The sequence below is a fragment of the Sus scrofa genome, chromosome 9 (assembly GCF_000003025.6).
Source record: "Sus scrofa isolate TJ Tabasco breed Duroc chromosome 9, Sscrofa11.1, whole genome shotgun sequence".
NCBI classification, from domain to species: Eukaryota; Metazoa; Chordata; class Mammalia; order Artiodactyla; family Suidae; genus Sus; species Sus scrofa.
Genome location: NC_010451.4, coordinates 4,927,143 through 4,943,584, shown reverse-complemented (window position 1 = coordinate 4,943,584; position 16,442 = coordinate 4,927,143). Strand labels below are relative to the sequence as shown.

Sequence of the window (16,442 nt, the reverse complement as noted above, 5' to 3'; positions counted from 1 at the left end):
TACAGAAGGGACTTTGCTGCCATCGCTGGTCCTGACGTGACAAGGGGGAAATGAAAATTACCAACACGCGAGAAGGACACATGAGGAGGACACCTGGCATGAGCGTTCTGTTTCTCGGGAGAGATGCGATGAGCGTGAGGAAGCCCGAGGGAGGGCTTGGTGGGGAGTCAGGGAGTAGACACGGCGATGGTATGTTCTCCCGTGTTCTTGTTTCCTGCCGTTTCCATCACCGACCAAGTCAAACCAGAAGTCACAGAGTAAAGACAACTGTTGATGCAACTCTTTATGGTCAGGACACAGAGTAAAGTCGATCTGAAAGAGAGGCGAAGGATGCCTTCTCCTCAAAACCACTCTGCCTTTCACAAACTGTAGAAATGATCCCTGAAAGTACAGTCTTCCACTCTGCCTTTCAGACGTGTAGTGACTCCCAGGCTTTGTGCTCTATGACGTGGTCTATCTGTAGCTCTCAATGTGGATATTTCCCCATCACCTTCACCCCATCGTGATGACTCATTCAAAATTGAGTTTGGGACCTAGGCTGCCAAAAATGGTGGCAATGGGAGGTGAAATTGCTCATTTAGCTTCTCCTATGACATTCCTGAGCTATATACATATGGACCTTATGGTAAAGGAGAGTGGTTGCTGACTGATAATAATCCTTTACCTTTGGGATCCTGGATCACATCAAACTTAGATGACGTCAGAGTGATTTGCGTTAAAATTAGAAAAGTATGTGAGGAAATTCTGGGGCATTCAGTGCCCATGACGGCAGTGAGGTCACCTCACTTCTTTGGTACTTTCACAAGGAGACTGAGGTTGGAGATGTGAGGTTTGCTGTAGAAAGTGGAAGGGTAGACGGAACCTCTTATTTTCATGGACTAGCAGTGGGTGGTAAATTCCTGTCATAACTAAATAAATTTTCTTCATTAGAACTGTGCTACTGGGATCATTCTATTTTGTTCAATGTCTGAAAGAGCCAGTTCTCAATGAATATATTAAACATGAGAGTACCCAAAGATTAGAAAACTTTGACACATATGCAGTAATAATATCTTAGTCGAGTGAAGAGATGAGCGTGAACATTCGTAATTAAACGCATGTTACCAAGTTCAAAACTAGAGTGGAAAAGATGAACAGTAGAAGATATTTTTAAAGGAAATTTCTTTACTCCACATTTAGAAGTCAGTATTGTTGACAGACATGGGGAATTTTATTCACCCTGATTAGAGGTTTCTTAGCATTCAGTAGCCCACCTGCCCGCCTTTCTGCATGGCTTAATCACCAGTAGACCTCTAGAAGTCAATGTTGTTGACACCATAAGGAGTTTTATTCACTGAGTGGAAGCTTCTTTTTATAATCAGACCAAATGTATCTAATCCGTTTCATCAGGCAAAGAACCTGTGGCACAGTGGATAAGGTACCAGCCTATAGAGAATCAGGTTTGAGAGATCACAATGCTTATGACCTTTAACGTAGGTCTTAATTTTTAGAGCAGTTTTAAGATTATAGCAAAATTGAGTTAATAGAGACTCCCCGTATACTCCCTATTGTAGTAGTTTTTAGGTATGCATTTCACTTTAGTGAGTTTCATTTTCATCTAGTGCGTAGCAGTAGGACCAAACGAGGCATTTCCAGCTCTTTGGTTATGGACTCTATAGCCATCCACGCTTTGTCCTCAATAAGTCCCTCTCACTGGCTGCACCACAGCTGAGATTCTTTACCAGGATACAACTAGCATTTTGTCTCATGTTGCCCCACATCATATATTCCAGACACTGAGGTGGTGCATAGTTGAGACTCTCTGTGGACTTCTTGCTTTGAATTCCTGAACTGCCATATCCGGAAGAGTAAAGGAAGGGTTTGGGGAAAGGCCATCAACTGAAATAGTGGCACGGACAGGGTTACAGGCACTGTCCTGAGTTTCTCCTGGGGCCCGTGTCTCTAAGGACTGGAAGCAGACTTATCAGCTCATCCTTTTTGCTTTGCATGTTAGAACCATCTCTTGACAAGAGGGACTCTTCTACCGAGTAGGTGAGGACTGGGAAAGATGAAAGTGGGAGGTAATAGAAGAATATAGAGGGGGTTTTGAGAGACAGAAGAGAGCAGGGCAGACGCCTCAACTATGGGAAGGAGGACCAGGAGACGGATTCAGGAAGGGAGAGGTTCTTAGTTCATTACGGGACATAATTTCTCCACATCCCTTCACGGTTCACACCCATGCACACAGCATTCAAGTCAGACTCAGACGTTCAGGTGAGAGTCGCCCTCTGTGCTCTAGACGTTCATGGTATGTGGTCTGTCCATGAACAGGAATGCTCACACAGGGGGAAGGACTAGTTCCAGCTATAACACGAGAGGAATTCCAGAATAAGGTGGGGTTACACTAGAGAAGCGTCCTGCTCTCTCCCAATCCCAAGTACCAGTGATTTTTAACATGACCTTACTTATGAATTATGTTTTAAACCACATATTATGTGCATCCTCGAGATTCTGGAGTTTATGAACTCTCTCCACAAACTCCCCTTGCCTCCTGTGGCAGAGTCCATCGCCAGATGATGTGCATGAGTTTCAAATGGCAGGATCGGGAGCAGTAGGAGCTGGACTGTCCACGTGAACCGCTGCAGCAATAAAGAGCTTGAGAAGTAGCAGATGGATCAGACACTAGTGAATGTATGAGGTGTAATGAGTATTTCTGCTGTCACTTCAGAATGCTGATGTGACTGCTCTGGTTCCTCTTTCCCAGAAGTGCCCAAGATCTCATTCTCTTTTTGGTGACATTGCTTTTTTATCCTGGACTCTGTTTCTTTGTTGTTGTTGTTGTTGTTGTTTATTTCCCGAAATGGGCACTGAGTAAAACAAGGTATATGTATGTAGTGCCATCCTCAGGATCAGGAGAATTTCAGAGTGGGTGAACAGGTCGGGACGCACTTTATGTCTGTGTCTGTACTGAATCTTTACTGGATGAAATGGAGATGAAGCCGCTGGGATTCGTCTTCGACTTCTCAGCCGACCGGGGGCACCTTCGTGAGATCGACACTCACGGAGCTCTTCTCTGCAGGAGGACACGCCACGGTCTCCCGTGTCTTCCTCTTGCCCGTGTCCTCCAGAGAGTTACTGTTACTGTTGGCATCGTCATTACTGTTGTTGTCATCGTCACCACTGTCATCATATTTTACCCACAATGTCTCCTTTCCCCTTGCACATCCCGTCAAATTGCTACTACCTTCCCTTTACAGAGGAGGCAGCTTTGGTACAGAGAGGAGAACAAGAAGGTCAGGTGGTCAAAATTAAAGTGAATAAGACATTGAGACCGGCATATAGCTTAGGTTAATGACGTGGTGGCAGAACCAGAGTAACAGAGTCTAAAGTAGGGAAAGGGTGCATGGCTGTCGCCTTAAAACCTCAGTCAAGGTTATTGAGGTGACCAGAGGTGCTTCAGATTGGCCTCCAGATCAGCTATCTTACAATTTTGGTTTCGGGTTCTTTTTTTTTTTTTTGGTCTTTTTGTCTTTTCAGGACAACACCTGCGGCATATGGAGGTTCCCAGGCTAGGGGTTGAATCAGAGCTGTAGCCACCGGCCTGCACTGCAGCCACAGCAACGTGGGATCCGAGCTGTGTCTGTGACCTACACCACCACTCACAGCAAAGCTGGATCCTTAACCCACTGAGCGAGGTCAGCGATCGAACCTGCAACTTCATGGTTCCTAGTCGGACTCATTTCCGCTGCGCCATGACGGGAACTCCCATAACTTACAATTTTCAATGAAACTTATGTTTACTCCTTCTTGGCAATAGTAGAGAGAGGTTATAATTTCAGAATAAAAATGGGCTGAATTTACCAAGCAGTGAGATGGAAAGAACCAGATTTCGGAATTTGGAGTATGGAATAGAAATTGGAAAAGAATCAACAAAAAGAAGGGATGATACTGGAAAATCTGGGTTGTCCTTAGTCCCAGCGTGGACAGGAGGGTGAAGGAGACAGACCGGAATCTGGGGAGGCGACAAGCCAGGCAGAAGGAGGAAAACGGCAGGGCTGTAACGAGTATCAGTTCAGACAACATGTGGGCAGAACTTAAATGTAACATGAACAGTCGGAAAGACTAGACGTGGATACGGAATTTATTTATTTGATGTCGTGCTTATGGGTCTTTCACATCCTAGAAAAGTATGACGTATCCCCGGGGAATATCTTCTGCAGCCAGGGTTTATTTACATGGAATTAGAGCAGATTGAAGGGCACTGGATGTCTCAAAAGACCGAAGGAGACTTTACACGATGGCAAGATCGTGACTTAGGTCCACACAGCAGCTGATATGTGGATGTTTATAGCAGCCTTCTTGGTGATGGCCAAACGTGAGAAGCAACCAAAATGCCCTTCAGTAGGATTAGCAGTAGTCCATCTAGACAATGCAATATTATTTCATGGTAAAAATACATGCGTTCTCAAGGCATAAAAAGATAGAAGAAATTTAAATGCATGCTAAGTGAAAGAATCCAGTCTGAAAAGGCTACATCCTGTATGATTCCCACTATATGACCTTCTGGAAAACCCAAAACTATGAAAATGCTAAAAAGATCCACAGCTGCCAGGAGTTGGGGGCCAGAGAAAATATGTGATACTGTAATGATGGCTACACACCATTACACCTTTGTCCAAACCCGTGGAATATGTAACACCAGGTGTGCCTCTCATGTGAACTGTTGACTTTGGGGGATTTTGACGCGTCAGTGTAGGTTCAGCCACTTAACAAAAGGACCGCTCTGGTGAGGGATGGTGACAGTGGGGGAGGCTGTGCATGTGGGGGGCAGGGAAGACATGGGAAGTTGCTATGCTTCTCAGTTTTGCTGTGAACCTAAAACAGCTCTAAAAAACAAAAGTCTAGGAGTTCCCGTGGTGGCTCAGCAGTAACAAACCCAACTGGTATCCATGAGGTTGCAGATTCGATCCTTGGCCTTGCTCAGTGGGTTAAGGATGTGGTGTTGCCCTGAGCTGTGGTGTAGGTTGTAGATGCATCTGAGTCTGGTGTTGCTGTGGCTGTGGTGGAGGCCAGCAGCTTCACCTCGGGTTCGACCCCTAGCCTGGGAACCTCCATATGCCGTGGGTGCGGCCCTAAAAAGACAAAAAAAAAAAATTTTAAATGGGAGATAATCTGTCCCATGAATTGTAAATTCTCAAACCAGTATTTTGATGAACAAGAATGCTTGAAAAGTGATAGATAATTGGCTTTGTGAGAGGTGGCTCACCATTCTTATTTCAGAGATGTTTTTCTTGACGACAGAAGAGGTACTAGAATTTGGTGTCTGAGTAGAAAAAAGATTTAGTGTCAAAGTGATTCCCCTAGGATTTTTGTGGAGCATTATTTGGGTTTATTTTATCTGGTTTTGGCTTTGAATCATGTTTCTACTCTATCTTTCCACTACCCCTATCAATTCTTTTTCTTTTCTTCTCTTTTCTTTTTTTCTGTAGAAAAAGCCAGTCTTTAAATGACTGATAAGTCTGAAACATAATAGGAAGAAGATTCTGCATCTTTAAAATCAGATCAGAGTCAGTTGTGCTTTGCTTAACATTGCATATAAAAATTACATCTTTTGGCTGCGGCAAAGGCTGGCAGCTATAGCTCCGATTTAACCTCTACCCCGTATGTCACAAGTGTGGCCCTAAAAAGCAAAAAAAAAAAAAAAATTACGTCTTTTAGGGAGTTCTCATTGTGCGTCTCAGAGATAACAAGCCTGACTAAGATCCATGAGGATGTGAGTTCAAAGCCTAGCCTCGCCAGTGGGTTGGGGAACCAGCGTTGCTGTGAGCCGTGGTGTAGGTTGCAGATGCAGCTTGGATCCCATGCTACTAGGGCTGTGGTGTAGACCAGCAGCTGCAGCTCCAATTTGACCCCTAGCTTGGGAACTTCCATATGCCATGAGTAAAGCAAAAATATATATGTGTGTATGTACTTTATAATTTTTACTAGTCCCATATAGTTCCAAGTCTATCTTAACCTGTGTTTAGCTCTTAGGGATGCTGGGTCCAACACTCAACTGCCGTTGGAGCTGAGTGTCTATGGACACCAGTCCTGTGGTCACCGTTACGTATGCGCCGATGTCTGAGGAAGAAGAGGGAACCTGTGGACCAATTCTTGCCTGCCTTCTGCAGAGGTGCCTCCCGGGTGTGCTAGTGCTGCTGGAAAAGCTCTCAAGCGCAAAGACGTTTCATATAAGTCACTGCAGGTGTCTCTTTCTTTCTTTCTTTCTTTCTTTCTTTCTTTCTTTCTTTCTTTCTTTCTTTCTTTCTTTCTCTCTCTCTCTCTCTCTCTCTTTTTCTTTTCTTTATCTTTTTAAGAAAAAGAGCTAAGGTTAGAACAATAAGTCTGCCGAAGGATGTTCCCAAAGAAACAAACAAAATGCAGACTATAGTCTGGAGTGGGTTGCGTGTGTGCCACTCTTTGTGTCTTTAGAACAGTGTTGTCCCGATTCAGAGCGTACAGGGATAGATCTGCATCTGGATGCAGAAGGGAATTCTGGTTATAAAAGTGGGTATTTTCCTGAACTGACAAGTCAGCAATGAAGTGGAGACAGAAAGGACAACTCGAGAATGTGGGGATGAACTTAGGAGGGATTAAGGACAGAATGAAGGTTTGCTTTGTTTTGTTTCTGCGACACAGATGCTGATCCTGCCATCGCCCCCGCCCCGCCCGTTGGGATGCCATTGTGACGTTGGGTTGTGACACTGGGTTGTGGCGTGATAGTCGTCAGCCCCATGGCAGCTGCCAATTGCAGCCGTACCCTCTCCTGGACGTTCTACCTCTCGGGTATCCCTGGGCATGAGGACTTCCACCCCTGGATCTCCCTCCCGTTCTGCCTCCTCTACCTCGCCGGGGTCGTGGGCAACTGTACAATCCTGCATGTTGTCCGGACCGACCCCCGACTCCACGAGCCCATGTGCTACTTCTTGGCCATGCTCTCCCTCACGGACATGGGCATGTCCTTGCCCACGATGCCGTCCCTCTTCAGGGTGCTGTGGTCCAGGTCCAGGGAGATCCAGTTCAGTAGCTGTGTGGTCCAAATGTTTCTCATTCATACTTTCTCCTTCACTGAATCCTCTGTGCTCCTGGCCATGGCTCTTGACCGGTATGTGGCCATCTGCCACCCCCTACGATATGCTACCCTCCTCACTCCGGCTCTCATCGCTAAGGTGGGCATCGCAGCCCTGCTGAGGAGTGCCGTTGCCACGATCCCCCTTCTGGCCCGACTGGCCTTCTTTCCCTTTTGCGGCTCCCACGTCCTCTCTCATTCCTATTGTCTGCACCAGGACATGATCCGCCTCGCCTGTGCTGACACCAGGTTTAATGTTATATATGGGCTGGTTCTGATCATGGCGCTGTGGGGCCTGGACTCTCTGGGTATTTTCGTGTCTTACGTTTTCATCCTTCGTTCTGTATTAGGCATTTCATCCCCGGAGGGGAGGTGTAAGGCCCTCAACACCTGCGTGTCCCACATCTGTGCTGTGCTTATCCTCTACGTGCCCATGATTGGGCTGTCTGTTGTCCATCGTTTTGCCACCCAGTCACCCCCCCTCGTGCACATCCTCATGGCGCATATCTACCTGTTAGTCCCACCTGTGCTCAATCCAATCATCTACAGTGTAAAGACCAAGCAGATCCGCCAAGGAGTTCTCCGCCTGCTTTTCCCCCCAAAAATCGGTTCTGCTGTGATGTAGACATGTCCTCAAGACAGTGATGGCATCAGTCTTAGTTATGTCAACACACAGTGATGTCTCTGCTCTCGGGATGTGGGCAACAGAGTTAACAACAAAAACGGCTTGAAGAGCAGAAATGGAATCAACAGATCAACATGAAAAGGTCCTGAAGGAGAGAGGTGGTGTCCCTGGGACAGGACTTGAGATACAGCTCGCAAGTGCATTCTAGGTGCGGCTGTGTTGGAGCAGAGTGTGTTGGAAATCATTGCCATCCAATGATTGTCTCCCATTTCTAATCCCAGCCCTGACTCAAGGTCACTTGTCCATTCGGTTTTCCTTAAGTGTCCTAAACCCATATTTCATTGCTTCTTGACATACTCTCTTTGTCAGAGAACCTTCTATTATCTTGCTTATTATATAAATGTGTCTGTAAATCGGCTTCTGCTGCCTTTCTTAAATGGGAAAAAAATTGTATCTTGATATGAGAGCATATTAGAGCGTAAACCATAAGTTATCAGTCTTCGTGGTGCATCAACATTATCTTTTAAAATTTTATACTCTTGTTCTGTCCTTTCTGAGGAGGTTTGTTTTCCTAGAGTATAAAAGGGCAACGTTCGTATTTCTTATTTTACTTAATTTTGAGAAATAATTTTGACCTTGAAAACTGAGAGTCAGGACCTTTGAAAGCCTTGATGTCAAAAGTGAAGTTGGTGATTCCAATCCCCTGAGTTAAATGTATCTAGTAGTAATTAAGGATATAGTATTTAAATGTAAAGAATTTAACTCCCTGAAGTCTAACTACTATAAATTTGTGGTAGCAGGAGACAGATAATACAGGTCTCTTAGTTTTCAGTCAGAACCGTTTCAAGTATACAAACTGTCTCTTCATATTACTTTGAAATTATCTACTACATGGCTGTGCATGGAGTTGTAGAAAAAAACTTGCAAATTTAATTGAAATTTCTTAGTTCACATGTCTACATTTGCTAAGACAAAAAATAAATGAAGCAGAAAGAAGACTTTATGGATGCTTATAACTCCCGGTATTTTTATTGGTCTTAAAAATAAGTAACATATTTTCACAAATCATATTCCTGCTATAATAGCAACTATGTCTCAAGAAGTTTGCTCCCTGTGAGATTTAAAACTACCTTGATACAAAAAAGACAATTAGTAATAATTATTGAATGTATACATGATAAAGAAATGAATCAATCCTTAAAGAAAGACTAGCTTGGATTTTTTTTTTTTTAATCTTTGAGAGAAAGATTTGACGTGTCATGAACTCACATTTCATAGAATAAAAGAGATCTTATTAACCTAAAATGAGAATGTCAGATGTCAGGCGTATGGTGTACAATTAGAATTTCTGTTCCTTGGCTTTAATTCAGTTATAGCTGTTTCCATCCCTCTTCATCCTGTTTCTATATCCTGTCTCTAATTACCCCCCCCCCTCTGCATTTCACCTCGAGCAAAGGGATATCAAAAATAAAAATAAAGCGAGATACATGAACATCAAACTTAGACAATGTTCCTTACAGTAAATAAGTGAAATAAAATTAATAGAAAAGAGAAACAATTTAGAGGAATGTGAACATTGCCATCAGCTGTGAGTTGTGTGAATAACATTTTAACTGTATATAATCATCCAACATTTAAGACCTTCACATACAAAATATATTTTTAACATTCGGATGCTGATTACCCCTTTTTCAAATGCAGTGCTCCAAAAAATGAAAAGTTTTATCAGTTTTTTCCTAAGAAAAGTCTGTTTAAATTATTGCATCTTAAATTTTGCATTTCACATTCCTGTAAAATTACTTTAAACAAATTTCTTCATAGATGGCCCAACTTTTTGAGTTTACAAATTATCGTCTTTTATCCTAACTCTTAAAATATACTACTAGGATTACTGTAAATTCATAAAATGCATTTTACCAAAAACATTTTGAAAATGCTTATTCTTAACATTTAAATAATTCTCTCCAATAAACTTTTATTGGTAAAGAGATGAGTGATTGACTATGACTGACTGACTGACTGACTGACTGGCAAGTTTGTATTATGAACTGAGCACAGAAGCATTATCTTGTTTTTGCACCCTTTCTGAAGATTGAAGGCTAGTTCTCCAGCAAGTAGTTAGGGCTCCTAAAGAAAGAAGCCCTTTTGTTCTTGCCCAGGATTACAATATGATTTAAGCATCTATCTCATTTGTCTATGGACTTAATGTATCAGGAGACACTCTTTCTTGCTCATATTACCTTGTTTGATAAAATCATGAGTATTTGTTTGCCTTCTAAAAGCATTCTCTGCTTACCTGAAGAATCTATAAGATGTCCAGAAGCCCAAATAATAATTCGTTTTTTTCCCCTTGGCTAGAGGTCACATCAGAGCTTCAGCTGCCAGCCTCCAAATAATAATTCATTTTTATTCAAATCCCCTATTATCAGGCAAAAATGCAAAGCAGCCATTCTCATAATATCAGATGTTAGCCTTTGGATTAGGCATTGATCGTCTTTATGCTGCAGAAAGCCCTTCGTGGCCAACCATGATAGCAGGACAAAATCGAAGCAGAGAAGGCCACTGAAGACTCCATCACCACCTAAGTGTTTAACCTTTTCTTCTACCTTGCTGCAAAATACGTCATTAGCACACTTTGCCATTCAGTTATTCAATCAAATAACTATTAAAACGTAATATCTTTTTTAAAAAGTGCAGTGTGGATAACCATCTGATTACACAAAAAATCTGGAAGCAGCCGTGTGCATTTATAAAGTGAAGGACAACAGCATATGAATATTTTCAAGACGCTCGGTTAATTCACACACTTGGCCACGTGTAGGTTTCTGTTAGATTCCTGATGCACTTTTGTATTGTCTGACCCCAGGGAAATATTTTATCTCCTTTGTATATCAGCAAGTGACTATTTTAGAGTGGAGATAAGGAACTATGCTGCAGGAATTATGGCAGATAAGTTCATAGGTGATGAAATGTGTCTGGGTCCTACGGAGTGCGGTCAACGAGAATGTCAGGTCTGGGAAGAGCTCAGCCGGGAAAATCGCACGTGCTTGTGTAAAGGGACCAGATGAGTCCAGTGCGCCTCATCCTGACCATTTACCACAGTGTCCTCTTCTTCGGAACTTCGGACACACGTATATACGCCTTAAATCGGAATAAGGGGTAAAACAGATTGATCCCGGTTAGCAGTCTGACCCAGTAGGGAGAAATTATTACCTCCTGTCCCACAGTGACTGCAGGGGGGACAGCAGTGTCCTCCATTCAGTAAAGACCTTCACGGTCCCCTGCGCTGAGACGCAGTAGCAGCCTGGCTTTGGTCCTACCTGAGCTGTAGGGATTCAGATCATCCTTGGCTGTCACGGCATCATTTGGAAGGTTTCCGTAAAATGTCCTGCTTCTTGTTTATTTAATCTACCCGGAGTAAATTTCTATCATTTGTTACCAAAAGAATCTTTGTTTTACTAAGTATTGCAGAAGGTAAGAAAGACTTCTGGAAGCTAAAGGAGAAGTTTTTGAGATGAAAGGAGAAGAAATAGTTTAATTCTAGGTCCTATATAACAAAGACATGTCAGGAGATGTGTTACATAAAATCATTAGCATTTGTTTTTGAGTCAGGCATTTATTCACTAAACAAATATTTATTAATTATTTGTATATTCCGGGTCCTGTGGATGTCATGATGTGCCTGGGATCCAAACTAATCCCTGGCCCCATATGCACATTTTCTTTGGCTGCACCTGTTGCATATGGAAGTTCCCAGGCCAGAGATTAAATGTGTGCCCCAGCAGTGACAATGCCAGGTCCTTAACCAGTAGGCCACCAGGGAACTCCTGAGGTTTGTATTTTGTCTATGGCAGACTGACCTAGAAGAGGCATTACTTACTACAAAAAGGATATTTAAATGCCCTATGCTGTTACAGAATTGCAATGGCAGATTACCTTAATATGTTGAGATAATTCTGGATGGTGCCAGGGCAGTTCCTTGTAGCTTCCCGTTTACCCCAAATCGGGAAGATGACATTGGGAAACACCAGTTTGTAAATTGCTATGCGGCGGTTAGGTGTTCTGGGGATACGTCTGCCCAGGATGGTTCAGACCTGACATTTAGGCCTGTTTTTTCCCCCAGACTGCCCCGTTCCTGTTGCTTCCTTACCTTTGGATCATTCACGGTGCAGCCTACACTCGCCCTTATCTGTTTTGTCTTGCCCATCACGATGGGTTCATGGTGGGTGCACCAGTAAGTAAGGTTGCCAGGGTCAGGTATGCTTGGGTACGTGTTTCAAGCGATGGTAAGAAGGAGAAAGCAGAGAATAGATATCAGGATGAACATAATGAGCTCCGCAGCCCCGGCCTTTGTCCTGGCCTCCTAGAAGGGTCGGAGACGTTTCAGCAATCCAGTACGACGGGAGATCGGTCCGAGAATGAGGAGGACGCCGGGGGTGACCACAGCCACACTTCGAGCCACCAGAGCCAGGCCCACCTTGCTGATGAGAGAGCCGGTGAGGAGAGTGGCATAATGCAGGGGTGCACAGATAGCCACGCAGCGGTCCACAGCCATGGCCAGCAGAACCGCAGACTCGAAAAGGAACAGAGCGTGAACAAAAAACATCTGTGCGAGGCAGGCTGGAAAGGTCCGACGGGAGGGGCCCTGCCAGAAAATGAGAAGCATTTTGGGCACCGTGACAGTACAGAGGAGGGCATCGTTGAGTGCCAGCATGCCAGGAAGACATACATGGGCTCATGGAGGCTTCTGTCCCAACCACCCGGCCTCACCAGGCCCTGCCGATCACAGCCAAAGGTACATGACCCCGAAAGATGGAGTCCAGATGTGGAGCCTTCGAGCCCTGGGACCCCAGTCAGCAAAAACACAGTAAGCGACCGATTAGGGTCGATGTGTTATAGAGACGTGGCCGGCGTCTGCTACGTGAGAAACAGAGGGAAAGGGCTCGAGTAAGTGGCAGGACGAAAAGAGCGTTTGTTCCTTCCTCTTAGTCCAGTCTTGGCCATTGATTTTGGTATGATAAAGTAGGGGAATAAGCGGTTTGAGAAAAGCTGCTGACTAACCAAAGGATAGTGGGTAGACCACTCCCTTTTTATGGGACATCTTTTGCTCTCTGGGATAAAAAAAAAACAGCAACAACTGTGAATCAGACAAATAAGAGATGAATCTTATTTTTTGATGCCAGTTGTTATCAGTGCATAATTTATGCCTATGTCTTGTGATCATTTAACTGTTCTCTGTGTACGGTTTTCCCTCTAAGTGGATAAGAAATTCTTAAATACAGAAAAACAATTTTTCTCTCTCCTTTGTCTTTGTAACAGTGAGGAGAAGATTGGAGATAATTAATATTCCATTCTTCAGTGGACAAATGGGGAGGAGAGGCCTTGACTGGTAGGCTGTGATTCCGGTATTTCAGCGGCCAGCTTCAACGAGGCCATGGTGTACAGTAAGAGTGGGAGATGACAGTAGTTCATAGGTTTAGAAGGCATTTGATAAGTTACCAGGCACGGTGTACGAGAAATGGCGGCCCTTGAGTGTCCCCAACTCCAAATGTGAGTCAGGAGTTGTGGGAGAAGATGCTGGCGTGTCTCAGGGTTACAGATGGCCACGTAGCGGTCTAGGGATGCCCCCAAAAGGACCGGGATTCAATGCCTGGAAGGAGTGGAATAAGCCCATTTGCAGAAGACGGGCTTCAAAAGAGATTGTCTGGCAAATGGAACCAGAAGATGCCTAACAATTTTGGGGGAGAATGCAAGGTGCTAAGTGCAATGTCCGTGGCCCCCAACATGGCCAAGAAAATGTACATAGCGAGTGAGAATTGCTTTCGTGTTTGACTAATCACTAAATCAGGAATTCCCCACTCAGAGCAATAAGGCTCCATGACCAGAACGGATCCCGATCCAAGCACTCACGGCTCCAGTCCGGGAATCCGATGAGTGTTGAGTACAGAGGCATGAAGACTGAGCCATTTAAGGTGAGCTAGGCTCATCTGGTGCCTGCTAGGCTGCTGCATCTTCTTATTCCTGTGAAGCCTTCATAAGTTAAAGATAAGACCAACAGTTAGTTTATTTGTATAAAATGGACCTTATTAGGAGTTTTTATCCCGTCCTCATCTTTCTATTCCCAACATTTCTCGCTAATTTTCTGTCTCTTTTCCAATGATTATGTGACCAGTCTCCGCGTTCCGATGTTTCTGCATGTCGTCCTAAAATTTTCAATGAAATGTATTAAGTCGACCTGATGCTTTCCTTTGGTCCCTGACACTGGGACAAACAAGATCCCTTAACTCATCTTTGCTTATCATCTTTTATGCTTCTTCATCACCTGCTAATTGGAAGTGAGGGACAAAATTCATTGAATTCAGAGTAAAGGTATTTCAGGAACTGGACTCTATAGCCAGCTTAGCTATGAGGAATCTGCAATGGTAGAAAATCGTTCTGCTTGATCATAAGCAGATTAGCAACTGTGAAAAGAATGTTTTTCAGGTTTGCAACTCCCCTAACTTTTTTAGCCAGCTTAGTCTCTCCATGGTCTGAACACTCTGCAAAAGATTCTCCCCGGATGCTTTCAATCCAATGTTTCAAACTTTCAGTGTTTCTCCCAAACCAGCCGTACATCTTACACTTTTCCTTCTTAAACTCTGAGACAATAAATCCACACATTTAAATTCATGGGTGTTATCCTTACCAGTCTCTTTTAGATTTGTCTGTGGGAGGCCCGACTGTGGGCACATCACCTGTGTTCCAGTATCAACCTCTGTCTTCAGTTATTCTCTCTCCTTATCCACAGTCTTTCGGCCTGAATACCTATGTTTTCATAACTATTTACAGTAACAAAACTCCCCTTTAAAGGTAGTGTTTACGTATAGCCTTAGGCATCTTATATCCACTCAAAACACACTTTCTATACAGGTGAACATTTTCCTTTACACACTGGTTTTCACAGGACTGGCTCCATTCCCTTCTTCCTCTGTGCCCTTCACTGCTTCCTTCATGCATAAGACTGTGTGCCTCCAGGGCCTCCTGCAAGTGGCTTGCCTTATCATTGTCCCAAACGTGGGGACTTTCCTGCCTGCCAATTCCCTACAACTTATATTTATCTCTTCTCCAAATCAATCAATCAATCAATCAATATATATATATATGAGATATAGATTATATTTATATATATATATAAATTCCAGTGTGAGGACCCTCCTGGTACTCTGAGATCGTGTGCCACAGTGCAAGACAGCTGCAAATGTGGACTAAGTCTTTGAATTGAGCAGCAAATGCATTAATGTCTTAATGTCTCCTTAAACCCCAGATCTGCTTTCCAATGAGTCCCATTGGCTGCGGATCTTGGCAGTTATTGGCACGGGATCTGAAGTCTGCCAGGAGAAGGTAAATCCTGGATGCCACCACTTTGCTTTACAGGCTCTAAAGCCAATTTCAAAGCATCTCATTGTCTCCGTTTCTGTGTTGGTGAAACAAGGATGGATCGTGGATAAAAACACATCACAGTGTGACTGTGCGCATTAAAGGACATAAACCCTCTAAAGAGTTGGAAGAAACATAAAGAGTTTGATCGTCAATAAAAGTCCGCACTTAATTAGTGGACATTCATCTTTGGCCCACAAAGAACTCGAGATATTTGAGGAGCACTTTGCTCCAATAAGCATTTCTCCTGAATTAGCTGAAGGGCATCTTTTTTCTTGCATCCTTTCCAGTCTAAACATGTATAATACCTTTGGCAAATACGCTTTCCATTCATCCATCAGCACAGATGTCATTCTCTAGATCTTTTTTTCTATTTGTCAACCTCTCTTTGCAATTTTTCACCCTGTGTGACGTTAGCTGATTCAGAAATACTGTGCAAATGTGAAACACAGTCTTCGTAGTGTTTAAAAACTCAAACGCTCTAAGATCATATTGCTTTTTCTCATCCTGGAATTCCTTTGGATCACATGATACAGCGACACTTTCTGAAACCAACCCTTCATTTCCTTAGAGCCTGTGCAGAATCTCAAACCCAAAGACCTACCAGGGCCATCTGTGTTAACTCACATAGAGGCCATGAAGTGGCAATCGTCTTGATGTTTCTGATGGTGCAGGAGGGATGCTTTATAGTGTAGGATGCACCTGGGAATGTGGTTCCACCAATCCCTGGAGAGCTTTTAGCGTCCCTGGAGACAAGGATGAGGCATAATCTGGTTCAGAATGTACAAGATTCATCGTCTGAACGTGCTTCTCCATTTTAAAAGTGTGCTCAAACTTTGGTTTCACCTTGGGAACGGGAACCAAAAGGAGCCTCCTTTCAAAAATTCCTAAGAAGGCAGTGTCCCAAGATAACACACGTCAGTGATACTGACTCACCAAGATACTGAGCCAACCAAGGTACATCGAAACATTTGAGATATGAGTGTGAATATAGGCTAATGAGCGTGGACCTTGTGACAGAGAGATTCAACAAAAAATTTAGTTGAATTCTAGATGGAGAAGCAGTGCTTTCTTCTTTAGGTGCATGAAAGGGGCCGACCTGGGAACATTCACCTCAGGGTCTCGGGTACCAGTCACTTTCAGAGCTTCTTCCATATGAAAGTGGGTGACACAATTCTTTCTTTTATCCAAACCAGCGCCCACCGCATTTCCATAAAAGGATGCTATGTATTTTCAGGAGTGTTAGTGTCAGTCATACAACTTCTATCAACTTCCCAACCTGAAACTGTTATCTATGGCAGCTGTTTACTTGGT

General features: G+C 43.6%; 1 protein-coding gene across 1 annotated transcript; it reads left to right on the top strand.

Moving 5' to 3' along the window:
• LOC100512549 (olfactory receptor 51G2-like) lies at positions 6,678–7,836 on the top strand. The gene has a single exon (XM_003129502.3). It carries the CDS (start codon positions 6,753–6,755, stop codon positions 7,710–7,712), a length of 960 nt encoding a protein of 319 aa, XP_003129550.3. The 5' UTR covers positions 6,678–6,752; the 3' UTR covers positions 7,713–7,836.